The 20472-nt window shown below is 44.0% G+C and overlaps 1 protein-coding gene across 1 annotated transcript; it reads right to left on the bottom strand.

Annotated features, from left to right (window-relative positions):
- Positions 1–1109: 1109 nt before the first annotated feature.
- Positions 1110–20194, bottom strand: LOC133142269 (succinyl-CoA:3-ketoacid coenzyme A transferase 1, mitochondrial-like). The gene is made up of 17 exons (XM_061263383.1): positions 20036–20194; positions 16559–16667; positions 15808–15898; positions 14203–14338; positions 13833–13982; positions 12835–12941; positions 12276–12336; positions 9403–9510; positions 7915–8029; positions 7240–7334; positions 6782–6830; positions 6153–6225; positions 5471–5546; positions 4027–4116; positions 3719–3799; positions 2373–2474; positions 1110–1889 (listed from the first exon to the last, which is right to left on the bottom strand). Exons 1-17 carry the CDS (start codon positions 20123–20125, stop codon positions 1854–1856), a joined length of 1569 nt encoding a protein of 522 aa, XP_061119367.1. The 5' UTR covers positions 20126–20194; the 3' UTR covers positions 1110–1853.
- Between the last annotated feature and the right edge of the window lie 278 nt (positions 20195–20472).

Raw genomic sequence — 20472 nt, 5'->3', positions numbered from 1 at the left:
CCTCCCGATTCACTGCAGTCACTCAATATCCCACCAAGAAAAGGGCTTCCCTGGTGCCGAGGAGAGAAATTAAACCTGGACATAAAAGGTGCTGATTTGTGGCGAGTTTTCTGGCACAAAGCAAGCCGTGCACCCCCTTTGCGATGACTGTGAGGCACTACACACAGTAAACGCTGTTCATAGTGATTACCCTTCTCACCAACCCTCTCTCCCTCTTGGCTACTTGCCCTACAAGCGCTTGTGTCCCTGGAACGAGGTTGCTGCAGAATCTGTGCTATGGAACAGCAGGAGACAAATCCACAGACCCTGAACACAGGAAATATCAGAGAGCAGTGCTAGCCATTAACAACCTGCACAGCATTACCCCTGTTTCTCCATGAGCCAGGGGGTGTGCTAATGCCCACTTTGAGGGACGGTGTCTCATAGTGACTTTTTGGATAGTACAATGATGGCACATAGAAACCATTGCCACAATGCTGTCATACATTTTATAATACTAGGGACATAGACCATCATTATGAGACATCGTCCCTCCAAGTAGGCATGATGGCCAAAATTTTGGGGTCTGGATCACGGACTATTTGAAGAGCAGGCTTTTTAGTATGCTTTTTTCTCCAGAATTCTAAGTCGGTGTTCTAGAACTACACTTTCTGTTATCAGTAGTGATTTTGACATCAGCATTAGAATGCTCAGTTAAGAACCTGATCACATTTGTGACCTCATACTTCAAAGGGTTAATCTTCCACACACAGAAGAACAGAAACACCCCTTCCTTTGTACACTCCTTTGTTACCAGTGGTTATTATCTGCCCCGCTCAGCATTTGAGACTGATTCTTCCACATTACATAAGTCATTTAATGTAGCTGACACCCTTGTCCAAAGTGACTTACAATTGATTAGACGAAGCAGGGGCCAATCCCACCTGGAGCAATGTGGGGCTAAGTGCCTTGCTCAAGGGCCCACAACTGCATGGATTGTAGTTACATCAGGATTTGAACCACTAACCTTCTGGATCCCACTCAGTGCTGCACATCTTTAGGTGATTCACGTCTCAGCCACGACACATGATCTTTGTCACATTATGATTACAGACACAAAAACTGGATGCTTCTTTTCCATTCCATATTATGTTTATTTCTGAGAGCTCATTCACATTCTCAGGAGGTGACATCACCTTGTTTTATTGTATCATACACATCAACTAGTAATGTAGCTGGAACTACACATTAAACACAGTAACTGAGCTCAGCCAGTCATACAGGAAGAGCGTTCACACACGCACACACACACACACACACACGCATACACATACACACACACGCACACATTCACACACACACACATGCATACACATACACACACGTGCACACATTCTCACACACACACACACGCATACACATACACACACACGCACACATACACACACAAATTCACACACACACAGACACACACACACACGCACACATTCACACACGCACACACACACACACACACACACACACACACATTCACACACACACATACACAGATCTATCCCCCTTAGCTGCTGCGACAGAGAGCTGGTTCCACAGGCAGTGCTGGAGCCACATTCAATTACACATTGATCAATTAAGTGGAGGTAAAGAGGTAAAATGGCATTAATAGCATTTATGAGACAGGCCTTGAGTAGATTAAAGGGGGCTTTGTGCTGTTGTAACAGTAAAAAAAAAAAGGTTTGTATTCATATTTTGTCCAGATATTCAAACACACACACAGCTTTAACAGAAGCTGTGTTTATCACACTGGAGCATCTGAGGAAAGCTCTTTGGTCCTCCTGCTCTTGGTCCTCCTGCTTCAGGCTGTCGGTTGGTTTCTATATCTGCTGCATTGGTCTCAAGTTTGGAGACACCTGTCCCACAATAATAATAATAACAGTATAGGTTTGTGAAAAATCCACATAAAAATATGAATACAATAATTATACAGTCAACAGAAAGATGTACATTTGTAGTGTAATTGGCACACTCAACAGCACACTGCACTGTCTTGTTATACTCACCTCAAACTCTGCCTGTACTAGGCCTTACCAGACTCACCTCAAACTCTGCCTGTACTAGGCCTTACCACACTCACCTCAAACTCTGCCTGTACTAGGCCTTACCACACTCACCTCAAACTCTGTCTGTACTAGGCCTTACCACACTCACCCCAAACTTTGTCTGTACTAGGCCTTACCACATTCACCCCAAACTCTGTCTGTACTAGGCCTTACCACATTCACCCCAAACTCTGTCTGTACTAGGCCTTACCACACTCACCTCAAACTCTGCCTGTGCTAGGCCTTACCACATTCACCTCACACTGTGCCTGTACTAGGCCTTAGGACACTCACCTCAAACTCTGCACCCGTACACGCCCTGATGTCATCTGGTGTCAGCCCCTCCCAGATCTCAATGAGAGTGAGGCCTTTGTTTTTGTCCACGTCAAACACAGCCTGTGAGCGAGACAGAGACCATGTCAAACACAGCCTGTGAGAGAGACAGAGACCACGTCATACACAGCCTGTGGCCGAGATGAGAGAGACAGAGACCATGTCAAACACAACCTGTGAGAGAGACAGAGACCACGTCAAACACAGCCTGTGAGCGAGACAGAGACCACATCATACACAGCCTGAGGCCGAGATGAGAGAGACAGAAACCATGTCAAACACAACCTGTGAGTGAGACAGAGACAGAGACCATGTCAAACACAACCTGTGTGCGAGACAGAGACAGAGACCACGTCAAACACAACCTATGAGTGAGACAGAGAGACAGAGACCACGTCAAACATAACCTGTGAGTGAGACAGAGACCACGTCAGACACAGCATGCGAAAAAGAGAGAGACACAGAGCAACCGAACAGGAATACTAATCAACCCTCGATCAACGGCCCCGCCCCCTCAGACACTGCCTGTACCAACCTTCTGAGCCTTTGAGTTTTAAAACCGTTCACACACACACAAACATACTATCATATTTTGACACTTTGATTTTTTTCAATTGTCCTTTTCGACAAACTGTCTTTAGAGTCCAGACTCAATACAGCTGCCGTAACTATAACAGTGGAAGACGTGTCTTCCGCTGAACACATTTCATCCTGTGGAGGTTCTGTAAATACAGCAACCGGACACAGAAAGGGGGGTGAGGATGGACGTTCCCCTACAGACGCAGGTACGCTGTTCAGAAGAAAAGCTTTCACTGCACACAGAGCTTTGTGTGACTTAGTGCGCAGCTGAATCTCTCTAAAGCTGCACAGCCTCCCTCCTGCACAGAGGTAATGCTCCATACGGTGCAGTAGTGTGTGTTTATTACTTCTCTTGTCTACTCCAGTGCTTCTGCTTCCTGGGTTTATGGCTTCAAGTAACATTCATAATTACTTCTCTTAAGAAAATTAGTTTCAATTTTTTCCTCTCACAGGAGATGGTGGCTGTGTACACCATAAGTCTCAAATAAAGCTCATCTAGGGTGGTGCTGGCGGTCTAAACTGTGCTTTCAGAAATCAGGCAAACAAGTGGCAGAGGGTGGCATCATGCATAGCTCTCCTTAACAGAACTGCATGATGGGTAATGTGAGTTTTCACTTATTAAAATGCTGGTTTTGTCTGGTCCCCAAAGCCAGACAGAAGGTGAATTAAAGGTTAATTCAATGGTTAATTAAAAAGGAACAGAAACTACAAATCATTAATCAAACTACCTTCTCAGTGATGATGCGGTCCACACACTGTTTGCCAGTCAGCGGAAGGGTGCATTTCTCCAGGATCTTGTGTTTCCCGCCCTAAGAGCACAGAGACGGTGCTTAAAAACACAATCAGCCCTCCTCTAATGTTACATAGTTTGATGGGATATGACGTGATGCAGTGTGATGGAATGTGATCAGGTTCTTAACTCAACATTCTAATGCTGATGTAACAATCACTCCTGGCAACAGAGTTCTAGAATACAGAATCTTGAAGAATTTTTTTTCAGAGAGTTGCTAGCCTTTCAGAGAGTTAATGTATTCACCTTGGCAGAATGTTCCATGGTAACAACCACTTTGGTTGCAGCGTTGGCAACCAGGTCCATAGCTCCACCCATTCCTTTCACCATTTTCCCCTGCAGACGGCACAGAGCTCATTAAAGGTATGTAGGGCAGACTGGAAGGGCTCTGTAGCCTGTGAAAGCCATTGCTTTGCATGGAATCGCTTTGGTCGTCCTTTAAAACTGCACCAAACACCCATCAGTGCTCTACACTTAAGCTCGGTAGATGTCTCGGACAAATCCCCAGACTTACCATCATACCCCTGGGTGTAACCCTTTCACTGCTCCTCTATGCCCCACAGTAACATGTTTACTCCAAGAATACACCTCTGCATCTGGTGTAGTGGTTAAGGTACATGACTGGGACCTGCAAGGATGCTGGTGCGATTCCCTGGTGTAGCGAAATAACCGTCACGTAGCGCATTTTGACTCTCATCCAGAGCGACGTACAATAAAGTGCATACCCATAACCAGAGACAAGTGTGCCTAGAGGGAAGTACAGTTACAAGTGCCAAGAATACAACAAAAATAAGGACTTGGGCCTTGGGTCTGAACGCTCTTGAGCATTCCAGTGCATAAACCATACGTTGATAAAGACTGACGAGTTCCTATGGTGTGTAGTGTGGGAGCCCCACACCTGATGGAGACTGCCTCAGGTCAATAGAGGGAGTTTCAGGGGTGAAGCACAAAGCCGCTGCTCTCAGGTCTACCACATTGGAAATGGGACAGTTTGCATGCAAGCTGTGTGATTTAACTTGTGCAGTAAAAAGCAGAGGCAATTACAGGGATAAATGTGACTTACAGAAAAGAGCAACTTGGACAGTCCCTCCTTCCTCCTTTTCATACCAAAGTGAAAACACAAATTTTCCTCAAACATATCAGTGGTTGGCAGATTCCCACAGCTAAAGGGGGAGTGAGAGATTTCAGGGGATTTATCTTGGCACTCTAACAATCTCTCTCCGATTTCCTTTATTCTCATCCTTTATTCAGGACTAAGGGAAGAGGTGGAGATTAGAGAGCTGGGTACTTTATGATATTCATAGATTCTGAGAGGCTAAAAGACGGATTATGAATGGACTACTAGAAGTTTCACTGTTCAGATAACTTATACGGCTGTCAGACTGTGAATTTCTGTTACAGATACGGCACGTTGAATGTGCCATGTGTAATATGCTGATTGTAAATAGAAAAGAGTGACTCGTGAATGCGGTTTCAAAGGCAACAGCGCCTCGATCCTGTATGTCGTTGGCCCAGATCGGTCAGCGTCTGGTGATCCTATTCATGCTCATTCCAACCCCAATCTTAATACTCCAATACTAGTGCTCAAGCTAACCCCAGTGCTAATGCTAACACCAATGCTCAGGTTAACCCACATCCTCATTCTAATGCTAATGCTAATACTGATGACAATCAGTATTTGGCCTCTTACCGGGATCATCCAGTTAGCCAGGTCCCCATATTGGGACACCTGCATGGCCCCCAGCATCGTCAGGTCAATGTGGCCCCTGGAGAGAGAGGGGAACGGAGAGGAATAGTCATGGTCTGGTCCTGAAGACCACGTAGCCCAGAACTGAATCCGTTAATATGACCAGAGCCTTGAGACCACTGTTTTTAAACCATAAACTACATCAGATAATTGTGACTTACCACAAACCACTTAGAACAATTTGCCATGAAGTTACTTAAAATTTTCAAAAGCCTCCTGTATGGGAGGGAATTCAGTGTTACTGGGAAGATGGTGGCCAAAGACTTCCCCTCCTCCAAATTCGTGGCAGAACAGTGCCTATCTTACTCATGACATGCTCATTACATCAAATCACGGTCTTCAAGGGCTGAGAACTGCCAGTTTTCCACCCTCCCTTTACCTGGGAGTCAGGTGTGAAGGCTGTAGCACAAATTTTTCACCTAATTATCTGGGAGAAAAGAATACAAGGGCTGGATTTGGATTCAAGAGCCAGATTTGATGATCCCTGAAATGGTTCAACTGAAAGGCAGGCTGGCAGTATAGTAATTACTGCTCTCCACCCCATTTACGCAGCCCAGAAAACACACCACACAAATGCCAAAGCCATCCTACACCCGCTCCCCTCGCACAGAAACGCAGTGCTCACCCCCGGATCATGGCAAAGGACTCGTCGCTGGAGAAGAAAGAGCCACCAGGAACCACGGTGACTGTTTCTTTACCTACAGGAATTTAAAAAACAGTGTTTGCTTTACTTCAATTTCTTCAAGCAATTGATACATAACTTGTGACCAAGACCATTCTTCTGTCTAGTTAGACTGCTCAATAGCTAACTATCTTGCCGAAAATAATTGCAATTTAGTTACCAACAATGTCTGGCTGTCATTAAAAGTCTTCCCAGCTAGCTTACTGGCTAGCTTTTTGTAGTGTAGTGTACTCAAGTGTGACTGAATGCTTCTGAAAAAAACATTTTAACTTGCAGAAATATCATAAGCATTCGTTTTAATTAGTTGCATTAGTTATAAGCTGTTTCAATATTTGCATTAACAAGCTGGTGCTCAGGTCCACCTAATAAAGTGCTCAGTGAGTTTATTATCATTATCATCATTATATTATCTCGATGCACACAGTTCAGATGTAGTTCACACAAAAGGACAGATAAGATGAGACAGGGTTCTTCCCTTGTGAATGTATCATATACGCCCTGACACAAGACCGTTGTTCCCGGCCTCCCTAGAGACGCATAAACAAAATAGCTTAGCTACATGGGAAGCCTACCTGCGTTGATGAGGTCAGCATCCACCTGATTATCGGTGGGGTAGGGACCCTGAGATGAACACAGAAGCCAAGATGACATCATCATTCACTGCACCAGCTTGTATATGATGCCATCATTCACTGCACCAACTCATACAAGATGACATCATTTACTGCACCAACTCACACAAGATAACATCATCATCCACTGCACCAACTCAAACAAGACGACATCATCCACTGCACCAACTCAAACAAGACGACATCATTCACTGCACAAACTCACACAAGATGATATCATTATTCACTGCACCGTCTCATACATGACGATATAATCATTCACTGCACCAACTCATACGTGGCGACATCACCCCCAACCATGGGTGTAGCCATGGGATAGCATCCTCGTTCGTTGAGTTACAATTCGATGTCACAATAGAAATTACGATTTCCAAATACAAAGGCAACATGGAGCTTACCAGTCCCAGAATGCCGTTCTCACTCTGCAGATGGACGGTGATGTTGGACGAGATGTAGTTGCTGGCTATCATGGGGATGCCGATGCCGAGATTGGCTGAGGGTTTAATGGTCAAGGTGCTAACATGGAAACACACATACTACACACATACTCCTTATAAAACACAAGGTCGGTAGCATAGTGGTTAAGGTACGTGACTGGGACACGCAACGTCAGTGGTTCGATCCCTGGTGTAGTCACAATAAGATCCGCACAGCCGTTGGGCCCTTGAGCAAGGCCCTTAACCCTGCATTGCTCCAGGGGAGGATTGTCTCCTGCTTAGTCTAAAATCAACTGTAAATTGCTTTGGATAAAAGCAAAAAATGTTCCACTTATCGTGTTGGTCAATACTGAGGTATATTTACTGTTGAACCATTTGCTTTTGGCTCATAATAGTTTTCAAAAAGTAAAAAGCCTTTAATGGGTAAGGTACAATGGGTTAGGCAAGCAATACAACCTGGGGAAACTTGATCCTAGGTTAGCACTCCTACACTGGTGTCAGGTCTACTGTTTTAACTGATTTTAAAATTGCTTTAAAAGTATACCTTGTGTAGTTCCATTTCAAAGTAGATCTCTCTGGTTTAATCTGGTTTAATCTGGTTTGAAAGGAGTCTCTCAGTTCTCCCTAGCAGGATACCATACATCCCATCCTCGAACTCCAGTGCGCCCCGGCGAATTATACGTTCCCTCACCAGGTCCGCTTCTGTCTTGGGTTTGGGTTTCTGGACCTGGTCCTTCTGAACTGTGCGTTTCTGTGGAGGAGAGTCCAGTATCAGGCCTGGTACAGCACCCCTTTACAAGAACCTGAAAGACCACTGGACTGAACTGGACTAGACTGGATTGGACTGGACTGGCCCATGTTTGAAAGCTAAAATTCTTTCTGCCAACGCTAAACCAGTTTCTGGAAAATTATAATTTCTTTGATTATATTTAATTGATTCTGGTACATTTTACTCTGGAAGAGAACATTTGATCCCTATTGTCCCTATCTGTATGAACTCATATGAGCTAAAATAGTGCCATAATTATGACATATTTTTGTCGGCCAACCAAGATGTTTTTCTGCCATACCTCCACAGATTCCAGAGCTTTTTCCAGATAGTTCTACAGGTTAAGTTACGTCCTCTAATATCTCAACCGTAAGTGTGTATCTGAAACATGAAACTCTCTTGAGCTGACATTAACCACAGACCTTATTTTGAGAAATCGAAAGCCCTGCGGGAAAAAAACTAATGTCTAAAAATCTACTGAGGGAACCCATGACTCCAAGGCTACAAGAACTACAAACTGAGGCACTCTATAAGACGGATCAGCCCAGACGGTTTAACCTGTCGGCTGTGGACAGGGACACGCCTGCCGTTGCTACGGGGACTGAGCTGCAGGTGGAGACAGGTTGGACCTGGTGACTCGACAACAACACGACTCGTAATGACATCACTGATTACCAGCCAGGATGGGGAGGGCGCCACATACACAAGCAGCAGCTGAACAGAGAGAATCTGATCAATACGTGTGAGGCCACACCTCCCAAGGAAAATGGCATCTAATCAGTCTGTCTGCTCCCTGGCAGATAGCTACGTTTAAACAGGGATGCAATAGGGGTCAGATGGCAGTATGTTATCAGAAGTGTGATTGGACTCCTGATGGAAGACTACACGCGACTGGTCAGCTGTTCTGAAACACATAGTTCGCTGCTCAAAGTCACACACACTGTTGTTCTTGAAGAGAGAAACAACTACGTAAGTTGGTCCTGCTTTAATCCAGTTAATATGGTCATGACCAAGGCACAACCAGTGTTTAATCATTGTTTAAGCATTGTTAGCAATCTCTCGTGAGTTGATTGTCATTACAGAACACAGAGAACTAGCGTGACGCTCGAAACACAGTTTAGAGTCTGCATGCTCGTTCGTACTGGTATTGTAATATTGTTGACGTGTGCACACGGAAAGGTCCACAGCAACACAGTACGGTTACAGTACGTCAACCCGAGAGGTGTCTGGTGAATGTAGCCTAAGAATTAGCCTCAGGGTGGGATGGTAAACAGTGAACTGTTGTTCTTGCAGCAGCTCCAGCGTAATGCCGTCTCAAACAGGAAGTCAGCGTGCCCCCCCGAAGGTGCACTGACCTCGATCCTCTTCTCGTAGCTGCCGCCGGTCACGATGCGGTCCACATAGATGCTGGGGATGTGGATGTCCTCTTCCGCAAATGTCCCCACATCAACCACCTCTTCTACCTGAGGGAGCACCAATCACAGAGGATTACATCGGGTGGGGGAGGGGCTTCAGTCGATGAGAGCCAATTCAACCTCACAGTTGTAAACAGCAAACTATGGCTGCACATTTAAACTGTATGAGAACCATATGACTAAGGGGGAAAGGACCATGGCTCTGAGGCAGGAGAGAGTGGCCAGTAGGACCAGGTGGGATAGGATCGATAGCCAATCAGCTTCCTCTCCGCAGAGCAGACTCATCGCCACTAAAGAGCCAGGAGCCAAGCCATTGTGCTCCAGCAATTTGATCCAGACACCTTGACATGAACCAGCCCAGTCCCCACTCCCCACAATGCACCGGGGCACACACTGTATCTACGATAACAGGAATTGGAGACCCAGGGTCTGGGCAGAGCCTGGTTGCCTGGAAACAGTCCAACCGCTTTGCTAATTCTAGCGTTTCTGTTGTGAGCAGAGCCCTCCTGAATGCTAATTACTACTTACAGAAGGGCCGTCGACATGCATCTACAAATCTGCACCAACACACCAAGTCATATTCATTTTTCTGTAAGAGCATTCATGCTAATTCCACCACTACTCTTATCCACTCTAAACTAAAAATAGGCTAATATGACAAGACTACAAACTGAAAAACCAGTGGATTTCAATCTAGTAACGGCCTACATGTTGTAGGCATATTCAAAGTAGTGATCAGATGGTGTTCAGTTTCAAAGTGACATAATTACAATAACATAAATCAGGATGGAAAAATCCCTATCAATCCCGATATGGAAAAAGGCCTTCTTTTACAATTATTTGTGACAAGCAAACTAGATTTTCATACCTCTGACTCCCTATTAAATTATTATTTTAGAATTACTGGCCACCTTTCCTAGTGAAGAGATGCGTGTTGGTTTATTGTCACAGCTGGTTAATGATTGTCCAGCCTGGAGTATGTGAATATTTACAGAGAGAATTCATACACTGCTGCGTGCTGCGTGCACAATGCGTTAACCTCAGTGGACCTGGGATCCACATTCCCCCAGAAGCTTGCAGAATCCACTGGTTGCCGGAGGTACTAGAGTTTATTAAGCCTCTGGTGCCAAAAAGGTAATTTCCTAATTGGAGTACATTCAGATAAATTCAAGACTTCAACCAGGCAAATCTGTAATATTCTGGATAGTAAATTCAAAGATTTCTTCAGACTGAAGTATTTACTCTCCAGACACTGATGTTTGAGCCACACAGAAGATATAGGATTTTAAAAATTCATATCCATTCCTCCCAGTTTACTGTACATAGTGACTATGATAAATATTCTGTTTATCCAAATTACCCAAACATATTCTGTAGCCTTTCTTACATAGCACTTATCCATATATACCTAGTGTTTGTATGGGCTGCATACATTCTGCAATTCTCACTTTGCATATATTTTGTCCTGTATTCAAATATGTTGACAAAGAAATGCAATATTCATACGCCACAGTCAAGTGCCTGAAAAATATGCTTTGTTATTTTCTTCCAGTTTCACTCTGTAGACATTTCCAAGGAAACACCTCAATAACGAAGCCAATACATCTGTCATTTGTCGAGGAGTTTATCTGTCTGCTTAGCTGTGCTCAGGTCAAACAGTTACCGTCGAAGAACAATGAGCTTTTTCATTGATTCGCGCTATCTCCCTTCAGTACGATACCCAACCTGGTAGCCCTTACTGTGCCAACATTAAAGCTTAGCTTCAGACCCGAGTTACTCTGATGTGGCGTGCTGACATGACCTTAATCCCAACCTTAACTTGACAGTCACACCATCCGTGCGGAAAATAATTATGTATAGACGCATGTACACCTCCAGGCAAAAGGTATACACTCACCGAGCACTTTATTAGGTACTTATTATACTTTTTTTTTTTACTTCTACTGCTGTAGCCTATTAACTTAGAGTTATGATGCGTTGTGTGTTCGGAGATGCTCTTCTGCATACTGCTGCTGTAATGTGTGGTTATTTGCGTTACTGTCACCTTCCGTTAGCTTTGACCAGTTTGGCCATTTTCCTCTGACGTTTCTCATTAACAAGGAGTTTCTGTCCGCAGAACTGCTGCTCACTGGATTTCTTTTTTAGTTTTTTGCACCATTCTTCGCAAACTCAAACTCTGTTGCACTGTTGCCACACAATCGGCTGATAAGATAATCGCATGAATAAGTAATGTGTAATAGTTACAATGTTCCTAATAAAGTGCTCAGTGAGTGTATACCGAATAAGGACTCAATATTCAGTTTAATAGAGGAATATCCCACCTTACTCTTAAGCAAGAGAGGTTGTTAACTGGGATACTGCCTATCACAATATCACAAACGAAGGACACTATATCACTATCACAAACCACCCACATTATATCACAATATCACAAACCACCGACATTATATCACAATATCACAAACCACGCACAATATGTCACAGCATCAAAAACCATGCACACTATATCACAATATCACAAACCACCCACATTATATCACAATATCACAAACCACCGACATTATATCACAATATCACAAACCACCGACATTATATCACAATATCACAAACCACGCACAATATGTCACAGCATCAAAAACCATGCACACTATATCACAATATCACAAACCATGCACACTATATCACAATATCACAAACCAGCCACACTATATCACAGTATCACAAACCACATGCAATATATCACAGTATCACAAACCACCCACACTATATCACAGTATCATAAACCATGCATACTATATCGCAATATCACAAACCTCCACAACTGTGATTTTGGCTGCCTTGCACATCGGTTGATTGAAATTTCTGGTCGTTTTTCTGCAAAGAAAAATAAATAAAAGAAGGAAAGTGAAATGTTCAGGTGCAGACTTTTCCTTGGTTATGAACAAAAGTTTTTCAGTTTTTCAGAACAATTTCTCGCACTAATATAATTGGCCATGGTTATTAGTACCAGTCAGGGATTGTAAGGTTCAAGTCCACTGATATAATATCTTCATGGTAGGCAAGCACTGCCTTCTGGTGGTAAGAAAAAAATGATATACACACAATTTATTTTTGGAAAGATACTGGTAGATGTTACTTAATGGTCTTCAATATGAGGACAAACAGCATTGGGAGTGAAGCACAGTGTTGTTTATAAGTACTTGATTCACTGTATAATACAGGCTTCACTTGTATTACATGACTACAGCGATTTAGTACACCAAGGAACTGTACACATTACAATCCTCGGTGTGTCTTAGAGGGATTTTGTGTGTGGCCCCATTATCCATGAAAAATCAGGTGCCATGGGACTGATGATTCACATATTTTCACCTGAAAATGATGTTTCCTGCCCGGTCAGCTTTCCAGGCCTTGACTAGTGCAAAGTCTCCGGTGATGGCGCGCTCCATGATGTAATTCCGGCCGTTAAACTCTCGCACCTGCGCACAGTGATGACATCACACTCATCAGGGCGCACCACGTGAAAACAAACAGGAAAGCACAAACGTTAAAGCAGCAGGGTTGTGTGGGGAAGTAAATCAGACAATTTCCACCTGCACTAGGATATAAAGCAGCTTGGGAACTTGGGAAATGAAGTGAAGCATAGATTAGGCAGCGTTAGGACGATTAAGAGTATGGTCGGATGTGTTGGATTCCCACTGAAAAAAACAGCTCAAGCTAAGTTTTTAAACAGTTGACCAGTTCACACCAGCACCTTACCCAACATGATCTGATCAGCTCAAGAAGTGTTTTGAAACAGCTGGTAGCTGGTCATTTCAAGCTGGTCATAGCTGGATTTCACACAACTGATTGTTTGCATACTCACTGGGATGCACCAGGAACAGGTAAATGTGTTCATATAGGACTGCATAGGTAATGCTTTGGGGTGTAGTTATAGGCAATGGTCTGTGTACAGAATAGTGGGTAATGATTTGGGGTGTAGTGTTGGGTGATGGTGTGCGTACAGGATTGTGATTTGGGGTGTAGTGTTGGGTAATGGTGTGCATACAGGATTGTGATTTGGGGTGTAGTGTTGGGTGATGGTGTGCGTACAGGATTGTGATTTGGGGTGTAGTGTTGGGTGATGGTGTGCATACAGGATTGTGATTTGGGGTGTAGTGTTGGGTGATGGTGTGCATACAGGACTGTGATTTGGGGTGTAGTGTTGGGTGATGGTGTGCATACAGGATTGTGATTTGGGGTGTAGTGTTGGGTGATGGTGTGCATACAGGACTGATTTGGGGTGTAGTGTTGGGTGATGGTGTGCATACAGGATTGTGATGTTGGGGGATGGTGTGCGTACAGGATTGTGGTGTAAAGCTGCCGCTCACCTCTCTCTCCTCGCTGGCGATGGCGACGGTGCCGTCTGGGTGGTATTTGATGGGCGTGCCCCCCTCCTGGATCAGGGTGCCGTAGCCTGTGGGGGTGAAGAATGCAGGAATGCCTGCCCCCCCCGCCCGAACACGCTCTGCCAGAGAGCCCTGCAGGGAACACCCTCACATTCAGAGTGTGTGTGAGTGATGTGTGTGTATTGTGAGTGTGTGCGTGCGTGGTGTATGTGTGCGTGTGTGTGTGTGTGTGTGTGGTGTGAGTGTGTGCGTGTGTGTATAGTGAGTGTTTGTGTGGTGTGAGTGTGTGTGTGTGTGTGTGTGTGTGTGTGTGTGTGTGTGTGGTGTGAGTGTGTGTAAGTGTGTTATTCACCTGCGGTGTGAGCTCCACCTCTAGCTCTCCAGCCAGGTACTGCCTGGCAAACTCAGCGTTCTCGCCCACGTAGGACGAGACCATGCGCTTGATCTGCTTGGACTGCAGCAGGAGCCCCAGCCCAAAGTTGTCCACCCTGTGAGGTCACACATCATTTCAAACACCTTAATTCACAATAAAACGTACTGCGATGGCTTCCTACATCAGCGCCAGTGTGTGGTATCCAAACTTGAAATGCGAGTACATTTCTTGTAAATATCCACCATCACACAGAGTCAAATCATGTGTGTTTTCAAAAACAGTTTCCTTAAGCAAACACAGGAAATGGGTCAAAGGGATGTTAGCCTAGCCTTCATCGCCTCATACCGGCTATGAACTCTGAGTCTTTTGCCATCACTGTTAAACTTTGACCAATTACCAAATACCAAATACCATGTTTGCCAAACATAGTGTTAAGCTTTTTTTTCGTTTTGCACAATTGTTCCTTTTCAGCAAAGTATTATTGAAAGGCTCTTTGTTCATGCCTGCATGTATGTGACTCTGCTCCTGAAGAACTCAGCTGATGTAGGGCAAAGGGATCACCCCTGTTTCCTAACCTTTGGCCTGATTCTCTACTGTGCACTGCGACCGCTTGGATAGGACCCAGCACAGAGGTCATTTCTGTCAGACACTGGCATCCCATTGGCACAACTCACACTCACATTAGCACAACTCACATTAGCACAACTAATTGTCTGTTGTCATTTCAGCATAAGAATAGACCTCTTTTTTTTGGCAAACATCTCTTTAGATGCTTCGATAAAGATGAGTATATGGAACAGCTTATTATAGTGAGCTCAATTTGCCCCAGTGAGCTAAAACCACACACTTGTAACATGTCTTGATTTACTCCGGGTAATAGATTTGGAATTGATCCTGTCTGGAGGTCACTACAGGTCACCACATCTAGATAACAATAGATAACTAGTATACATGCAACAAGACTCATCAATATGATGCAAACATCACAGCTCTGTGTGAGATATGCTGGGATGATCTCTGCCCCTGAAGCTGAATTTAAAGTCAACACAAGGCTGTTCTTCATCTTGGACACACACACGCAACACACACACACACACATACAGACATACACACACACACACACACACACATACACACACACACACACACACATACAGACATACACACACACACAGACACACACACACACACACACATACAGACATACACACACACACACACACACATACACATGCACATGCACATGCACATGCACATGCACATGCACATGCACATGCACATGCATACAAACCCTCACATACACATACACATACACACACATCCTCACATACACACACACACACATACACATGCACATGCACATGCATACACACCCTCACATACACACATACACACACATACACATGCACATGCATATGCATACACACCCTCACATACACATGCACATGCACACACATACACACATACACACACACACACACACACCCTCACATACACACACACATACACAAACACACACACACTCTCTCTCTCACACACCCTCACACACGCTGACACACACACACCTCACACACACAAACTCACCCAGCATTGTTACTGACAGCTGTGATTCTCTTCACCCCTGTCTTCAGTAAGCTGTTGATCAGATTCTCTGGAATTCCACACAAACCAAAGCCTGGAAGAAATAATCACAGAAAGAGAGGCTTCAGTCTCTGCATGTATAGTTGAGTAGCACTTGAGCCCTTCGACATTCGGCTGACATAACACCGTCATAGACATGAATGGTAAATGCAGGCATTTATATAGCGCCTTTATCCAAAGAGCTGTACAATTGATGCTTCTCCATTCACCCATTCATACACACACTCACACACCGACGGCGATTGGCTGCCATGCAAGGCCCCGACCAGTTCGTCAGGAGCATTTGGGGGTTAGGTCGACACAGCCCAGGCGTGGGATCGAACCGGCAACCCTCGAACTGCCAGACGACTGCTCTTACTAACTGAGCCCCTATACCGTCATACACATGACATAACTCTCACAAGATGGCATAACAGATGATGTAAAAAGTTGTTCTTTATATGTGATACATTTTTAATTCAATGGTAGTCTTCAGACAAGTATGCAAAAAAGCAGGGCATAGCTTAAACCCATCAGGGGAAAGATGGTGAAAAAGTTACGGTTAAAGAGCAGCAGGGTGTGGCTAAAGAGCAGCAGGGTGTGGCTAAAGAGCAGCGGGGTGTGGTTAAAGTGCTGGAGGGTGTGGCTAAAGAGCAGCAGGGTGTGGCAAAAGAGCAGCAGGGTGTTGCTAAAGGGTGTAGTACCAGTTCCCCACCTCCCACCAGTAGCGTTGCTCCATCAGGAATGTCCTTCACCGCCTCTGTAGGGTCGCAGTAGAACTGTGCTCCCTTACTGCTGGAGGTGGAGAAAGAACTGCTGCAAGCCTGGGGGAAGAAGGAAACAGTGCTTCTCACACTCAGTCCTGTGCCCCCTACATACTGTCAGGATATTATAACTGACACAGAGAATGGAGGTTTATTACAGTGTGCAGGGAGAGACAGATGCAGAGCGTTTGGCCATCTGTGCTGAGAATATCTCTGATGACCTCAGTGTTTGGAGTGCTTAAGAACTGTCTGTTCATACATGACAATGCACTGGGAAGAGGCTGGTTGGAGATGGGTGGTCATGGCTAAGCCACACAGGGTGTCACATCCTTGCTGTACAGACTACTTTGCACAGACATAATACTATACATGAATACACCCAGTCAGCAATTTATTAGGTAGACCTGTGCACCACCTTGTTAAGGCAAATATTTAATCAGCCAATCCTGTGGCAGAAACTATATGCAGAAAAGCATGCAGACGTGGTCAAGAGGTTCAGCTGTTGTTTAGACCATATGTCAGAATGAGGTAAGAATGTGATCTAAGCGACTTTGACCGTGGAATGATTGTTGGTACCAGACAGTGTGGTTTCAGTATCTCAGGAACTGCTGATTTCCTTGGATTTTCACACACAACAGTTTGCAGAGAACAGTGCGAAAAACAAACAACATCCAGTGAGCAGCAGTTCTGTAGGCAAAAATGTTTTGTTAATGAGAGAGGTCAGAGGAGAAGGGCCAGACTGGTCAAAGCTGACAGGAAGGTGGCAGTAATGCGAATAACCACACATTACAACAGTGGTATGCAGAAGAGCATCTCTGAATGCTGTCATAATGTTTTTCCTAAACACAATGCAGTTTTGGCAACTTCTTAGACTGAATTTCTCCTCATCTCCTGATCTAGTTTCCTTGGACACACGTACGTGTTTTCACCAGTTAGGAACCTGCTGATATACTTATTTAATTTCTATGTAATTGTTTGCAATATTGCATGATGTGAATATGGGACTTTTATTCTTCATGGCTTGCATGTTGTTTAAGAGAATAAATAATCCCTCCAAACATGAAAAGCACCTAATTACGGCTCAGGAGGTAAGAGCAGTCTTCTGGCAATCAGAGTGTTGCCAGTTCGATCCCGCCCTGGGTGTGTTGAAGTGTATCTGAGCAAGACACCTAACCCCCAATTGCTTCTAACAAGCTGGTTGGTGCCTTGCATGGCAGCCAATTGCATTGGTGTATGTGTGAATGGGTGAATGAGAAGCATTTGGATAAACAGCGCTTTGGATAAAGGCACTATATAAATGCAGACATTTACCAAAATTACCGAAATAATTAACAGCTTGTTAAAATTCTAGAATTTTAAATATGCAGAGGTGTCCAGGACCAAGTTTGAACATTGATATGCGGTGAAACGGCAGAATGAAGAAGCAGATATGAACATAAGTCTGGCAACTGGAAGTTCCATTTATAAAAACTCTCATGTCGGTTACCATGAGAGACCATTATCAAGGCCATGTCTTGATAAAGAGCAATATCTCTGCAGAACATTCCAGCAAATATTTAAGTATGGGAAAATATGGGAAATGTTTAAATAATGGCCACCAATGAACTGAAATCCTTCAAACCATTTCTAGTTCACTCTGAATGTGATTGGTTTTTCTTAATTTTTTTAATAACAGAAATCCATAAAGAGCACAAAATAAACTTTCCCATACATGGTTTTCTAGGCTGGAGGATGACAGATATGGGGTTGTGTAAGAAGAGAAAACACGACGTGGCAATGCCCTCAGCGGCCGTGGATATTTAAACAGAAAATCAATAAGATGACACACAGATGCAGCCGCCCCAGATCTATCTGAGGGATCCAGTAAACTCACAGCTCAATCTCACGCCATCTGACTACACAGGAGAGTGACACTGTCAGAGGTGTTGTCAAGGAGTTCTGGTTGTGAGTCTGCATTGGTGACACCGGAAGTCTTCTGGTCACTTCTACACGCCCTGTGCAGTGTCCTCATTGGCTGGCAGTAAGGGCTTCAGCTATTGGCTCCTATTGGCTCATGTGGGTCACACAGCTATAACTCAATTCCAACTCAAATTTGGAAGAGGTGTTTTTGCATTTGTAAATTCCACACATTTTAACAAAAAATGTACAACATTTAGCAATGTTTTTTTGATAATAGGTGGAACTGTAAATATTACTTAGTTGTACAATGACATTCACTTTGGTTTGTTCAGTTAATTATTCATCATAGATGGGTCTATTATATACATATATTCATCATAGATGGGTCTATTATATACATATATTCATCATAGATGGTCTCTGTGCTTTATTGATGATGTTACACTCTTTGTATTTCTGAGACACACTTTTGTGAGTTGTTCTGGGTCAGTCTCTTTAGTGGCATGCTACAAGAGCTGGTGTGATCCAGTCCACCTTAACAGCCTAATCAGAAGTGATTTCTGGTTCTCTCTTACATCTGTACTGGGCCATAGTGCAGTGCTAAGTGTCACTTAGTCCATCTACTGTTGACCTTAATGATTGTATTGCACTTTACTCTGACCACATCATAGCTTAAAAGTATATAAAAGCACTGTTATGCAGATGACACTCAATTTGTCATAATTCTGAAATTGCTAGGGCCAGTTTCACAGACACTGATTAATCTTAGTCCTGGACTAAATTCAATTTAGAATAGAGATTCTCCATACAAAATTATATTTAATCCAGGACTAAACTTAATCTGTGTGTGTGAAACTGGCCCATAATGTTATTACTTATGTTTCTTGTAGTAGTAATCTTAAATACGGCTTTATTTGTTTCCGTGCATCATAAATCGTATGGTTTGAGGATATGCATTTTGCTCTGAATAACCAGCTTTGGGCCAACCTCCCGCAGACCTCAGAAGCAGTGACATTGCAGCTGTAGGATGGGGGCTCCAGGGAAGGAACAGAAATGACTGCACATGCGCACTTTCAAGATAAAGGTTCAAAGATAGGTACACTCTATTAACACACCAAATATCTCCACTGACAGACAGCACGTGTCTAAGTACAGGCACGAGGAAATATGACTGATTTTAAAATGGAAAAGAGCCAGGAGTTTGAATGCCAATTTACATTAAAGGAGGACTCTTCTTCCCGTCAGGGTCATCGGGAATAATTAACCAAAATCCCTGTTTTCAGGCAGACAGGCAGGGAATTTCATGCGTTCTGGGAATTTGCGTGTGTCAAGATATCTGCAATATTTCTGTTATATTAAAGCCATAATTATAGTGCAGAGATACTGCATATGATTGTCAAGTATTGCTTCTTTGACACAACAATTCATATTTTCTGCTGTTCTGACGAGCTGTGAACTTAGACCCTGTGGCACGCCACCAATGAGCTGCAGCATTATTATTAGATAGGTGCATGACACAGATGACTTACCTGGTTGACTGATTTTGCGGTGATGTTAAATCTGCAGGTAATAGTTCTGTAGACCTTCTCCGATCTCGACAGCAGTTTCCAGGAGGCCATTCTCGGGGGGAGCCGGTCGTATGGACGGCGTGGCGATGCTGAGCTCCAGCGTGAATCTGACCGCGCTGGTGTCACCAAGCTGTGATCGACAGCGAAGAGGGAGGGGGAGGGATTTCAAGAGGATTACATTTAACCTTTTCTTAGCCAAGGCTTTGTGTGGGGAAGGTGCTTACACAGTGAAACGTCCTGTGTCGATAAAACTCGAACAGAGACCAATAGGCAACACGTGTTAATATAACACTGAATTTTCTTATGTGCATAGGCTATAGCCTGGACCTGTTTGTTCATGTGTAAACAATTCACATGTGACAATTGATATGCAGTTCTGGTCTGTCCATCTTTAATAT

This window comes from Conger conger, chromosome 12, assembly GCF_963514075.1.
Source record: "Conger conger chromosome 12, fConCon1.1, whole genome shotgun sequence".
Lineage (NCBI taxonomy): Eukaryota > Metazoa > Chordata > Actinopteri > Anguilliformes > Congridae > Conger > Conger conger.
This window is presented reverse-complemented; position numbering and strand designations above follow the sequence as displayed.

Coding starts and splice junctions, on each gene's coding strand:
- LOC133142269 (XM_061263383.1), bottom strand. CDS start 20,125: ATGGCCTCCTGGAAACTGCTGTCGAGATCGGAGAAGGTCTACAGAACT. Junction 15,899..16,558: donor AGCAACGCTACTGGTGGGAG/GTGGGGAACTGG, acceptor TATTTCTTCCAG/GCTTTGGTTTGTGTGGAATT. Junction 3,800..4,026: donor CCATGGAACATTCTGCCAAG/GTGAATACATTA, acceptor CTGTGCTCTTAG/GGCGGGAAACACAAGATCCT.